Here is a 13,262-nt window from a genome sequence, read left to right on the forward strand (position 1 = left end):
AGTGTTTAATGTTAAACTTCGCTCTTCGACACATTTCACTTGTTCCATTCACCATGAGCGCCTACTAGATGGGCGCTTATTTCCGGGAGCGGAGCAAATACAATACAAGCCCAATTAAAGGGTCTTCAGTAGACTCAAGTGTTTCGGTGAACGAGGCGTAACCTCGCAATCGAACGGCATGGGCATCCTGCGTTGTCCGTCAACAGAGGACTCACGACAAAGCGGTAAAACGCACGCGATCAAACCAGTTGGGGTTTCCATCTTCAGTTTCTTTCTGGTCCCAGTGGCCTTGTCTACTCCTGGTTTGATGTCGAAGCAAGCTAGGAGGCTCAGTGCTAGGAGGAGCAGTGTATCCGAAGCCATTTCCCGACCAGGGCAGATTCTATATGGCCTATTGAGACAAGGGTATGGGCGAATGGAATGCTACTTGACGCTGCTCACCGTCGTCCGTAGCCAAATGCGACGTCTTCCGAGTCTAAAACGGAGGTGACAATCTTCCCGTCTTTGGTCAGGTATCGTTCGGGCTTGAAGGAATCGGGCTCAGGGAACCGCGTCGGATCGTGCATTACCGCCCTGCGGGTGTTAGTACTGTCAGCAACAAGAGGGCCGAATTGAGAGGGAACTGGGCCGCACCAGGTATTAGGCATGATAATGGTCTTTTCGGGAATGAAATATCCTTTGTAGACATCATCCCGCGTCGACAGATGTGGCACAGCTACATAAGTATCATAGTCCAGTTAATTTAATGGTCACCAGCAAGGCTCAGAGAAGGAAGCGCACCTAAAGGCACGGTGGTATGCCACCGCTCAACTTCCTTTACAATCGCATGGATATAGGGTAGTCGCGCCAGATCTTCAAACGTGGGTAGTCTTTCGTCCGTGTTGAGAATGGCGTCGATTTCGCGTTGAGCTTTGCGTTGCACTTCGGGGTGCATGGCGAGTGCCAAGACGAGGGCATAGACTGTGGCAACGCTCTGAGATTATGACGAAGTGGGCAATGAGTGGTTAGTCCATGCGAGCAGAGTGGACAGAGCTGTGAACGTACAGCGTCCGAACCGGCTGCGTGCAAGGTATGTCGATACTTTTAGCGCTACTGACAAGAGTGAAAACTCTGGAACGCACCAGCATAAGCCTGTCCAGCTGCATCCTTCGCCACCAGCTCCTGCCTCTTCCGTTTCTCTGTTCCCTCTTCCGCAAACTCCTGAATCAGCTCCGTTGAAAAGCTGGGGTATTCACTCTGAACGCCCTTTTTCTACAAAGCCAAACGAGGGAATACTCAGTGCTTCCACTCTTTTGTAAATGAAGGCTGACACTCACCGCCCTCTCCAAGGTATCCTCCCAAGGTTTCTCATACACATAATCACTCAAATCCGCCAGCTCGTTGAGGGCCCTCTTCCATCCGGCACCCGGGAACCAGGATGGTATGAGCCTCATGCTGGGAAAGGTACTGACCAGGAGTCGGCCTGGAGTAGAGTACTCGGTGAAACCTAGAACGAGGGCTTGTGCTTTGGGAAGGATTTGGCTTAGGAATGGTGGTTCGTCAGATCCTGAGCTTTGCTTTGGGTAGGATCCGTAGGTAACGCGCAGGATTATCATGCCGAACATCCTGCGTATAGTGCGTAGGTGCGGGTTTAAATAGTATACTGGTCATTAGACGGAAACGACGTACGAACGAAGCTCATCCCGGATGATGGATCCCCCATCACTGGAAGCGCCCAATTTCTTCATTGTCGCCTTTATCTCTTCTTCAATAACCGGGTGGATATTCCGCTTATTGTTATGGAAGAACTGGTGGAAGACTTTTCGTCGTTCCCTCCACTCTTGTCCGTAGTTCATGACTGAGAATCCCCAAGTTACTCGCATCCTGGTGTAACCAAATTAGAAGTGGGATGAGCGGTTGGGTTCTAAATTAGCCTAGTACTATAGTGCCAGCACGATCCAGAGAACAGGACGTACAAGCCGATAATTGGACTCCACACTCTATCCGAGTAATTCGTGGCGCGCTTGGACAACAGAGCCTCGATATCCTCCAGTGAATTGAGAACGATAATACGTTGACCGAGTGCTTCCAGGTAAATAATATCGCCTGCAACGCTCGGTCACCAGACAAATCCTGCAAGCAAATTCCCATGTACTCACCATATTCCTCCTTCCATTCCGCATAAACCTTCCACGAATGCTCTTGCGGTATCTGCAGCAAGTTACCCAGTAGAGGTGTACCTTTCGGTCCAGGGGGGAGCGGCAGACCCTTCCTCCTCCGCGCAAACTTCCTCTTATTCTGGAAAGTACTGCCACACCAGAAAGCCGCTAGAACGAAGCCTGCAGCGAGGAGAGCCGTCGTGGTTGGATTCGTGTCTAGCCGCGAGACAGCCTGTGATTTAAGTTGGGATAAGGTTGGGAGGAGGAAGTCGAGGTTGGGGATCATGTAGTCCATGGTATTCTGTTGTCGGGTACAGCCAGAGTCAGCCTGAGGCCTAGCAGGGAAGGTGGGGAAGGAGGGGAACCTAGGACTCGTGTGTACACCCTCCGATAGGGATTCCTCCCCGTCCTCCTTCTATACTTATGATGGTAGAGTCAACTGTCAGTGTCTATCTCTTCCGACTCCACTACTAGTACCGCACATGTGTCCTCGATGATAGGGTTCGCACTAGCGCGCCCATGCATATGGAGAAAGCATGTACGTATACCCCCAGTCTCCTGACCCTCCATTGTGATGACCGCTTTACGGTATTCTTGATTGTCCTATTGTGTAAGTTGCACGAGACTGTGACGCTCGAGGCAGAGTACTTACCTGGACAATCTAGGCATTCAGATTGGCTCACCTAGCGGAGTTCAGATTCGATCATCACCACCTCGTTCCTACATTCCACCTTTCGTCTACTCCCGAGTTAGTCTCCTAGCAGGGGCGTCAGTGCACACAGGTGCCTCACTGTAACACATATTCCGGGATGACCATTGTCACACCCACCACTGACATGCTGTACAAATCCATTTCCGACACATCGTGCGTCCGTCGGTATTTTCTCAACCGGATTTGGGCTGCGTTAACGCGTTGAGACCTTGAGGGGCGATCTGCAGTCTAATCTAAGACTTGGCGAGCAGAACAAACAAGAGAGAGAGAGAGCGCGTTTACCTCTGATTTTCGCTTTGTGTGTACAATCAAGAAGGTTGGCGCCGGGCGCACACCTCGGATGCACCGGATAGAAGAAGAGGGCTGACGGTGTCGGTGGGTCCATTCCGCCCATGAAACCCGATGCCGCATTGGCCCATTGCTGCATTGGAACGGTCGACGTACCGGCACATCGGAATTTGGGATTTGGGACAGGGGAAATGCGTTCAATTCTGGAAATGGAGAAACCCGTGCAGTGATGGTTACAATGCGTTCCAAATGCCAGTGATTGACTGCGACAAGCAAAGAAGGGTTGAGGAAGGGGAGAAGAAGAGGTATTGAAAACCTATGGAGCTGGAGGACGGATGTTGCAGAGAAAGGAAGAAAGAGGGAGAGGAGATGATGCAGTGCATACGGAAGGCAGAAAGAGAAATTCAATCATCCAATCCATCCAAGTCCGACCCTCCAGTTGACCACTGGACACAAGTCTCCATTCCAGCGGCTTCTAGAGTCCAGAGCGACGAACAGCCAGAGCAAAACAGGCAAGAAATGCATCAGACGACTGGCACACAATGCTGCGCACGAGCACGAGCAAAGCAACAGAATCCAAAAACAAGTCAAGCGAGGAAAGAAAAAGATATATACGCTAAAGAAAACAAATACGAAGCAATAGATAAATACGGAAAACATAAATACAAAAAACGAGATACTGAGACCAAGAGGGGAAAAGAGGAGCAGTAGTAAAACTATAGTACAACAACAGCAACATTTAAGAAACAACAACAAAAAAGCGAGCGAGCGAGCAGGTTGAAAAGTCCAGTAAATAGACATAGATCGGTAAATGTGGATGTATCCAGGAGCGCGTGGTGTGAGGGCGTGAGGTGGTGGTACATGAACGAAGGAACGGCGAGGAAGCACGATCCCAATGATCCAAGTCATAGAAAATCTAAAGGGGACAATTCTCCAAGCAGGGAGCGGATCCAAGGGCAGACAAAAACGCACAGGGTGGCGCATAAAGGTGAGGGCATGGAACAAACAGCGTGGCAGGTAGATGGCCCAGACACCATAACCCTTAAAAGCCTCTACGCACCAACCCTTCCACTAGCCAGCCCACCCACACTCTCCACATCATTCGTTATCCTCCCTCCCCCAGCATTACCCCCAGCATTCGCACTACTCCCACCCGTCAAACTCCTCAAAAACGCGGGCCTGGGCAAGGTCAGATTGCCCAATAGCCCTCCTCCCGAGGTCGAGTTATCCGCACTCGCGTTGGCATTCCCCGTAGAGTCGGAATTGGTGTTGTTGGCGTTATTGTCATTGGTGGCGAGGTTGGGAGAAGCGGGGTTGGCGTTCGGATCGCCTAGGGACATCCTTTGCAAGTCACCCGCCAGCACAGTCTCTTTCGACGCGGATATCGGCGGAGGAGCAGTCGTGAGACGCAACAATGAAGTATATGCTGTCGAAAAAAGGCGAGAGTCAGCGTTAGCACCAGCGAAACCGAGCCAAGAGGCTTCAAATCCCTCAACAGTACAAATGAACAATGCAACTCACGTTGTCTACAAACAGGACAGAACCATCCCTTCGCCTTCCGCTTCCTCCTCGGGTTCGTAACAGGCGGGGGCGGCGGTGCCGCTCCATTCTCAGCATTCCCCGCTGCACCCCCACTCCCTCCCACAGCACCGGCAACCTCCGCTAGCCATCCTCCACCCGTATTCCCTCCTCCCGCATTCGTAGTAGTTTGATTCGCAGTCCCACCGGTAGTAGCATTAGCAGCGTCGCCACCACCGCTACTAATAACACCCCCAGCACCAAACTCAACCATATTCAACGCGCACTCTTTACATGCCACCAAATGCCTACAGGGGAGTAAGACCACCTCCCTAGGCGAGCTCAAACATAACAAGCACTCTTCAGCTGTCATCGAGTCGTCTGCGTGGTGCGGGTCGTCGTTGTGTGAGTAGACGGGCGGGTAGGAGTGGGTTGGGGAGGAATGTTGGGCGGCGGGGACGTCGGTGTCAGAGGATGACGAGGTTAGACCGAATATTTCGTGGAGGTGGAAGGTATGTGGGCCAATCTGTGCGGAGACGGTGTTAGATGGAGAAGTAGGAAGGGGGTTTAAGACATACCGTTGCTTCGCGCTTAACGACCTTGACAACCCAAGGTCTCGTATCTTCCTCCTCTTCCTCCTGCTCCTCGACTGCCTCCTTCTTGTCCCCCTCTTCCGCAGTAGGCGATTGTGCAGTTGGCGAAGTAGGGCTGGTAGGCGCCCTCTCCTTGGTAGGCCTTGGCCCAACACGCACAACGTGCAGATACGTAACCTGCTCATTAGGCGCAGCCAACTCGGTTCCCTGCTCATCGAGAGCTACAAGCCTGATCGTAATCTTCACGCCGTCTTCCTCTGCAGGTTTGCCTTGTCCACTAGGCGCCGTGGAGCTGGCGTTGGTGGGAGCGCCATTGGCGTTTTGCTGGGCTTCCTCGGCGTGTGCATCCACGACTGCCAAGGCTGGTCCTGCGATAGTTCGATTCGGGTTATGGGTGTGTCGTCTAAACTTAAATGCCTGGGTGAGGCGTTTCATGGGTCTGTTGGGAGCATTGTTGTTGTCGTTGCCTAGGTTGGTGTTGAGCGTGAGGGTAGGCACACCCTGCGCAGTCTCGGAGTTACTTGACGAGCCCGAAGCTTCCTTCGACACCGCACCGCCGTCTTTCTCCTCTGGATTACCCTCTTCCCCCTCGCCAGAAGCAGACGCAGTCGTAATCTTGGGCACCTTCTCGAACCTCCCTAGCTCGAAGATAGCCCCGTCTTCCAATCTCAGCCGTCGACCGAACCCTCCTTCACAGACGCTTTCGAAGATCAAGAGTTTGGCGTACGGATGGTGCGGTGGGGCGCCTGGTGGTGCATCGGGGTGGGTTTTGGGGAGGTAGACGTGGATGTGGATCGATACTTTCGGGCAGTCGGCGTCGTATTGGAATTCTAAAGCATGCTGCTGGTAGTGGTGTTGTGCGGACGTCGCAGGGGACGGAACAGCGTTCGTGGCGATGGGTGAGAGTGGTGAGAGTCGGATTGTGGGCCGTTTCAAGTTTACGAGGGCTTGCAATGTCGTTGTTGGTTGTGTAGGCTAAATGTATATATCGTCAATAGTTAATCCACAGACATTGGCAGAGACTGACATCTTTACTCCTCTCGACCCAGCTGGTAACCACTTCAGGCGTCAACTCGTCGGTAACCACCTTCTTATCCAGACTAGCAGTCCAAGCCGGCCCACTCGTCACAGCCCCAATATTCGGTCCAAACAGAGGCTCCAGCGCCTTCTTGTCTCGGACAGTCGCATTGCCGTTGATATCGTTTTGTGGGAGGAGGTGCGCAATCCCCGGTGTTTGGTGTGTTTGCATTTGAGGCGTTCCCATTTGCTGTTGTTGTTGTTGGGACTGGGACGAGGGAAAGGTGGACATTTGAAGTTGATTAGGCGTAGATTGAGCCGGGGGATTTGAATTCGAAAGAGGGAGAATAGAAGATTGCTGCTGAGCTGCGCTAGAGTTTCCGCCGTCGTTAAAGCGTCTTCGAAGCCATTGGAGCGAGTCTATATTTTTATCAAACCCTGTATTCTATTTCTATTCTCGTCTTCACTTACAGATTTCTGACATACTCATCTTTGCAGTCAACAGAAATAGGACGGCAGGAAAGGGTCTGGGAGTGGATTGGAGTGAGGGGTAGGTGAGTGAGTGAGAAAGAGGCTGAGACCGAGTTGCATTCGATCTTGGCCGAGGACCGTCGGTGATTAAGCACCTGCCTTTTAAGGCGATGACTAAGCGCGCTACACACAGGCGATCATCGTGACCTTCATCCCTTTTCAATCGCCTTTCTTTGGACCTTCTTGGACTCTTCTCCGCCTTCAACAAGAGACTTGTGTTGCCACCAGATGCATTGCGGGTATCTATTGACCGGGAGAACAGAAGTAAACTAGCGAATGCGAGGAGACTGACGATGCGGACGATGCCAGCAACGAATACCATGAACCCACCAACCCCTTCTACTCCCCGAGACACTCAACACCCCACACACTACCTGGATCCTCACCACGTCACTCCGCTGCAGCTTCTATATACACCGCCATTATGTCGTTCTCGGCAACAGAACCCCGCTGTTGTCCTCCCTTTCGGCAACCCAGAATAAGAACCAGATGGGCTCGCGAGTCTCGACGGTGCTAAAGATAGCACTTGGTGGTGTTTCTTCTGCCGTGCGTTCCGTGGGTTTGTAGCCGATGTTCGGGACGCTCACGGAAATCTTTGCTGGATACGGCTGGTCAAGATTTGTGACGTTCTACCATTCTGGCTTTTCTGACTTAGCTTGTTTCCCACCTCTATTCGCCAGCAAAGGAACATCCTGCAATCTTTCATTAGCGGGTCTTGACCATCTCTCCTGTCCATACAAACTTGATGCCCATATGATCGTCGCTTCGTCTGGGGCTGTGCGGACCGAAGTATATGTGTCTCTGTCGCTCAAGTCTATCCTTTTCCACACAAGCTGTTACCATATTCAACATATGTAAAATACACTAGAAGCTAAATGCCTTCCTCGCCTTTCCCCTTCTTTGGCTTAGGCTCTTCACGGGTACACTCTTCCGCAGAACGTTTCTCCAAAACAAGTTTATCACCCTCTTCAGAATCCACTCCACCATCCCGATCCTCCTCCTTCTCCATCTTCCCAATCGCCTTCCCAATCATCCCTAAAACCCTCAGATAATGCACCCTCGCCTCCTTTCTTAACAGGTCCATCTTCCCTCCATCCCCGTGGCTCTCATCATCCAACGCCTCACTCTTTCTCGCAAACACCTCCCCGACAAACTCCCTCCACTCACTCACCAACTCCCTTACCGCACCGCCCCACCACTCTCCTACACACCCCTCCACCTCCGCCCTCCTAAACCCCCTTTCCTCCTCGCTCAACACGAATCCCAGTTTCGCGGTATAGCAACCAAGGATACTTTCGGCACTACTAGTACTGCCTCTCGGAAACCACTCGTTCATCCTAAGACCAAGTTTCGACGAATGCACACGGTTCTCTTCCCCCCGCGCTCGATACGCCACAACAACAAATACAAAAACCCAAAAGAACGATTCAAGGTCATCCAGATGATCATGTCTCCCCGTCGGATACACTTTCGGATCCAGGTTGCAACCGCTTTGCATGACGAATACGGATTGCCAGGTTGTTGTTCCTATTTCGACGTCCACTGGCGGTCCGACGCCGTTTTTGAGGCGGACGCTGCGGTCGAGGTCGATTAGGACGCCGCGGTACCCTTTGGGAGAACGAAAGCCTTGGAGCCCCAGGAGGATGTTGCCGATGCTGACGTCGCGGTGGAGGATGCGTTTGTGGAGGTAGAGGTTCATATGGCCTGTTGCGTTTTAGCGATGCTCTTACCGACGCATGAGAGGGTGGAGGACGTACCGGTTATAGCATCGAACAACCCATACAGCAAATCCAGCCGACTCTCGAAATCGATGATCATCCCTCCGTATCTCTCAAGTACAATCCGATACCTAACCCTCTTCTCAATCCTCTCCTCTTTCGAAACATCCACCCCGCGAAACACCGCGGTATCACCAACAACACCCCACTCAACAACCTGCACCACACCCTCCACTCCCCTCGCCTCATCCACCATCTCAGGTTCGGGATCACATCCTCCCAAACCATCATACCAAAAGTCCTTGATCACAACTTTCTTGTTGGTGTAGGTGTTGTGCGCAAAGTAGATCCAGGGGGATTGCCAGTATATATCTGGTTCGTCGCGGGGTGGGATGATGCGGCCGATGGTGTAGATGGAGGGGATGGTTCCGGGCGAGGTTTTCGCTTTTGATTTCGATTTCTTGTACAAACCTTGGTTGGCGTCCCCGAGAGCCAGAGCCCTCTTTGGGACGACGGAATAAGGAAAAACACGAATCTGCCCTAACCCCTTCCCTCCTCCATTTCCGACATCTCCCCTCCTCTTCGCAAAGTGGACGGAACCGTCAAACCCAACCAACTCTGCCTTTCTCGAAGTCAAACCCACCACAAGCCGGACAAACGTATACGGATCCCTCCGTAAATCATTAGGAACCGAATACACAACCCCGCTTCTGTCGAAATGCAGGACACGGAATCTTGTTGGTGAGATTAGGAGTATACGGAGGAAGAGTCGGTTTGGCTGCGTTTTGAATGCGGTACTTTAAACATTATTTGTGAGTACGTTTCATCTGGACAATACAGACGGTGGAGATGGAGGAGGGATACGTACATGACGCGTTTCTCGAGTCGTATGTGCTCGCGAGTTTCGAATGCCGCGTCTTCGTACGTCGCGCCCATGCGCTTGTCAGAGTAGGGTATGGCTTCCCAGTGGCATTCCAGCATCGCGGTTTTGGTGTACTCTTCCTCTTCTGGATCTTCATCGTCGTCGGGACCTGACCAGATAAACGAAGGCGCAGGTGTCTTTGACGATGACCTGTCGGGCCAGAAGTACGATTCTACATCCTCGAGAATAGATGCGATGCGTACACGGAGTTCTTTCACGCCAGAGTCCGAAAAGTTCGATCCGGATGTGCAAAAGTTTGGAAGAGACCATCGTTTGGTTTTGGTGTCGTAGTACGGAGATTGCGTGAGGTAGGTGTTAATTTCCTGCTTCGACGCGACGTCCTTGTAGAGGTTCCTATCGAACGTCCTCCCGCCTGGCGTGAAGTACTCTTTGTCGCTCATTCTCGACTTGTCCTCGGCTATGTTCTTAGATTCCTTGTCGAAGTGAGCACTGTATGACTCGGAACTGTGGCACGAGGGTGGTGCGTGGATTCTATTGGTGGTGTTAAGAAATAAAGGAAGGAAGGAGCTTATCCTGTCCACGCAGTCGAACCTGTCTTATAAGCTCAGAGAGCTGTGGTTGGAAACCATGCATGGGTGTTGGACGGTGCCACAGTTGGACTAGGGAGGAATTTTGATGGGCGATCACTGGACGCTTGCCCCGCCGAGGCGGGACAAGCCAGCCAGCCGCACGCGAACCGCGTCGAGCAGGGGTTAAACTCTCTAGCCTATTTCATTAAAATGTATGCGTGAATAAGAAACATGTACTGGCATTGAAATGCAGTGGATATGGGGATTTCAATCGAGGGAGCTGAGACGCGTCGCGTGGGACGCGGATAGGGGCCCATCAGGCTGATTTCGCGTTGTTTGATCCCAACGGAACTGCCAAATACCCAACCATCGTCACAGCTGCCTCCGCACACGACACTTGGCAGCGTCCACCATCGCCCTGACGGTATTACACCCTGTACATCGCTCATCTCAGCAGACTCCAAGGCTAGGACAGTGCTTAGTTCTCTTAACAAGATCCTGATTCTCTTTCGCCTATGGGATCCTTTGGCTTTGCGAATCGACTTGAGGCTCGCCTCTCTTGCATCCGACTCGACTCTGGCGCCATAAATTGTGGTGATCATACTATTAGGCAGTTGGTTATTACATTCATGTACATGAAGCATAGGGTGCATATGGGGCATATCGTGCAGGTAGGTCGTGCATAATCATGAAAAAACTAATGAACGGCTGGCTCGTCGGCTCGAGCCTTCTTTGGTGCAGGTTTGCTGTTCGGAGAGACAGGGTCGCTCGAAGGATCCCTCTTACCCAGTACAGAGTCAAGGTCATCGTCCAGCTCTTCCTCCGACTCCACGGCCTCGATCTGCTCTTCGACTTCCAGCTCTTCAATCGCGTTCTCGAACATCTTGAGGACAGCCGTATAGTGCTCCTTGGCTCGAGTCATAAGTTGCTCCTTCGTCATACTCGTCCCAAAGTTGTGCAAGACCCGAAACTTGAGATTGTACATCTCGATCGTCCACGCTCGAAACTCGGCCAGCAAGTTCTTGATGATAGGTCCCCAGAATTCCGGAACGTGGCTCTCAACTGTCTCGCGGGTATAAATGTCCTCTCGGAGCAACAGAGACTTTGCGTCGTGTGCGCGTTCGTTGGATTCTTCGAACATGGAGTCCATCTTTAGAGGGAGAGAAGCAGTCAAGCCAGAACGAAACCTGCCAGGAGCTGTGAATCCGATGACGATGTAGAGGAAAACCCAGAAGAAAGATTGGAGGTCGTCCAAGTGATCGTGGTTGCTGAACGCGTTGGGGTGCTCTGTGCAGGAAAGGAACGCCCTTGCCTGCACGAAAACCGATTGGTATGGAATGGTTCCCTAAAGAGGAGTCAGAATTGGAGTGTACGTCGAATGGAAACCAGCTTGGACTTACCACTACCGCGAATTTGAGTTCCCCTGGTTTGTGGCCGTAGATGTAAATGGCTTTGTCTAGGTCAATCAATACCCCCCGGAATCCTTTGCGCGAACGAGAGCCTTTAAGGCCAAGTAAGATATTTCCGACGCTGATGTCTCTGTGCAAGATACCCTTTCTCAGATAAAGTCTCATATGCCCTGTAGCCCGGTGTTAGTCCCGGTCGGAGGTTTATCACAGCAAAAAAAAAACAACACACCTTTAATGGCATCGTAAAACGCAGTAAGCAAGTCCATCTTCGACTCGAAATAGTGAATGTCACTGCCATATTGTTCGAGAACCATTCTAAGCTTAGTCCTCTTCTGGAACCCATAGTGAGATTGTTCTTCCTCTACAAGGGGGCCCCGGAAGTCCGTGGTCGCAGCAACAACCTGATACTCAATCATCTGCACCACACCCTTGAGACCTAGTGCTTCTGCAAGGAGCCGGGGTTCAGGATCGCAAAAACAGAGTCCGTCAAACCAAAACTCCTTGACGACGACTTTCTTTCCATCGGGTGTATGTGCGAAGAAGATGAATGGTGTCTGCCAGTAGATATCAGCGTTGTCGCCCGGAGGGATGATTTTCTCGATGATATAGACTGAAGGGGCCATCGCGTCCGCAGGCTGAACCAAGATCTCAGGATCACGCTTATTGAAAACCAAGCTCGTATCGAAACCAATAAGGTCAGCTTTGCATGAGGTCAAGCCGACGACAAGGCGCACAAAGTCGAGAGGGTCGTCGTGCAGGTTGGCGGCGATGGAGTACTTGACGCCACTCCGGTCAAAGTGGACCACGCGGAACTTGTTCTCGCTCACGAAGAGGACGCGTAGAAATTCACGGGCGGGTTGGCTGATAAACGCGTCACTAGATAGCATAATTAGCTTAGGGATAAATGTAGAATCGACGCGAAATACGTACGTGATACGTTCCTCCAGTAACTGGTGTTCCTCAATGTTGGTTTTGTAAACGTCATCCATTCGGTCGTCATCATCGAGCATTACTTCCCAGTGGCAATCAATCATAGCAGCTTCTTTGTAGTCGGCGTATCCATTATCGACACAGATGAAGGGCAGATTTTCCGTGGTATTCATTGGCCAGAAGTACTCCTCAATCTCTTTGATAATGGCGCCGACCGTGTCGCGCAGTTCCTCCGCGTCGTCAGGGTAGGGGGCGAGGCTCCAGAAGCCAGCGTTGTAGTACTTCGACTTCTCAAGGTAGGCAGATATCTTCTCGTCGGTCGTCACACCCTCGTACAAGGTCTTATGGAACTTCGAGTCCCCAGCCACTGAGTACGGCGCCATGTTCATCGAAGAAGTTGAGGTGAAAGTTGGGTGGAAAGGACAATGGTGGTGGGTATGGTGCTGGTGGAAGGAAGGAAAGAAAGGTTATGGGATTCGGAAGCTATGAAAATGGCTTATATAGGCCCCCAAGGCCAATGGTTAGGTTAAACTCCATAAAAGGTGATATCTGGTACGACGGACAATGGGCCAATGGCCCATGGTTTGATCGCCAATCAATGCGATCACTACGCCTTGATTTCTGGCGCGTCCACCACGTGACCGTTCGGCGACCATCCACTCAATGGACTCCCTGGGCCTTCTCGTTGGATTGCCCGGATTAGACATTTGGACAGGTGAATGGACAGTACACCAGCATATCTGTCCTAACAGTTAAATACTTATAGTGCCGATAGCAAGAAACCGGCCTTAAGGGTTGCCCTTCACCTTCTTCATGCGTCACGATCGCGACAAGCGCTGGTAGACTAGCAGCAGCGGGATTCTTGAAAGCTGAGCACTGAGAAGGTGATATTACGAGTGCTAATCAGGTAGCAGAGTTGGGCCCGTACACACGAGCTCTACTGCGAACGTGAAGAC

General features: G+C 51.7%; 5 protein-coding genes across 5 annotated transcripts; 1 reads left to right on the top strand and 4 right to left on the bottom strand.

Moving 5' to 3' along the window:
- Nucleotides 1–114: 114 nt before the first annotated feature.
- CC1G_02512 (hypothetical protein) lies at nucleotides 115–2,433 on the bottom strand (the record flags this gene model as incomplete). Its single annotated transcript, XM_001832198.1, has 11 exons — nucleotides 115–187; nucleotides 236–382; nucleotides 442–573; nucleotides 634–715; nucleotides 781–973; nucleotides 1,045–1,058; nucleotides 1,122–1,251; nucleotides 1,317–1,605; nucleotides 1,669–1,863; nucleotides 1,956–2,085; nucleotides 2,139–2,433. 11 exons carry the CDS (start codon nucleotides 2,431–2,433, stop codon nucleotides 115–117), a joined length of 1,680 nt encoding a protein of 559 aa, XP_001832250.1.
- Nucleotides 2,434–3,252: 819 nt separating this feature from the next.
- On the top strand, nucleotides 3,253–3,849 carry CC1G_15167 (hypothetical protein; the record flags this gene model as incomplete). Its single annotated transcript, XM_002910482.1, has 2 exons — nucleotides 3,253–3,443; nucleotides 3,483–3,849. The coding sequence occupies 2 exons, from the start codon at nucleotides 3,253–3,255 to the stop codon at nucleotides 3,847–3,849; spliced, it is 558 nt and encodes a 185-aa protein (XP_002910528.1).
- Nucleotides 3,850–4,190: 341 nt separating this feature from the next.
- Nucleotides 4,191–6,558, bottom strand: CC1G_02513 (hypothetical protein; the record flags this gene model as incomplete). The annotated part of the gene is made up of 4 exons (XM_001832199.2): nucleotides 4,191–4,564; nucleotides 4,660–5,182; nucleotides 5,235–6,224; nucleotides 6,277–6,558. The coding sequence occupies 4 exons, from the start codon at nucleotides 6,556–6,558 to the stop codon at nucleotides 4,191–4,193; spliced, it is 2,169 nt and encodes a 722-aa protein (XP_001832251.2).
- A 1,110-nt stretch (nucleotides 6,559–7,668) lies between these two features.
- CC1G_02514 (other/FunK1 protein kinase) lies at nucleotides 7,669–9,838 on the bottom strand (the record flags this gene model as incomplete). The annotated part of the gene is made up of 3 exons (XM_001832200.1): nucleotides 7,669–8,501; nucleotides 8,555–9,312; nucleotides 9,384–9,838. The coding sequence occupies 3 exons, from the start codon at nucleotides 9,836–9,838 to the stop codon at nucleotides 7,669–7,671; spliced, it is 2,046 nt and encodes a 681-aa protein (XP_001832252.1).
- Nucleotides 9,839–10,664: 826 nt separating this feature from the next.
- On the bottom strand, nucleotides 10,665–12,695 carry CC1G_02515 (other/FunK1 protein kinase; the record flags this gene model as incomplete). Its single annotated transcript, XM_001832201.1, has 4 exons — nucleotides 10,665–11,312; nucleotides 11,368–11,546; nucleotides 11,606–12,252; nucleotides 12,307–12,695. 4 exons carry the CDS (start codon nucleotides 12,693–12,695, stop codon nucleotides 10,665–10,667), a joined length of 1,863 nt encoding a protein of 620 aa, XP_001832253.1.
- Between the last annotated feature and the right edge of the window lie 567 nt (nucleotides 12,696–13,262).

This window comes from Coprinopsis cinerea (genome assembly GCF_000182895.1).
Source record: "Coprinopsis cinerea okayama7#130 chromosome 9 map unlocalized cont3.9, whole genome shotgun sequence".
Classification (NCBI taxonomy): Eukaryota; Fungi; Basidiomycota; class Agaricomycetes; order Agaricales; family Psathyrellaceae; genus Coprinopsis; species Coprinopsis cinerea.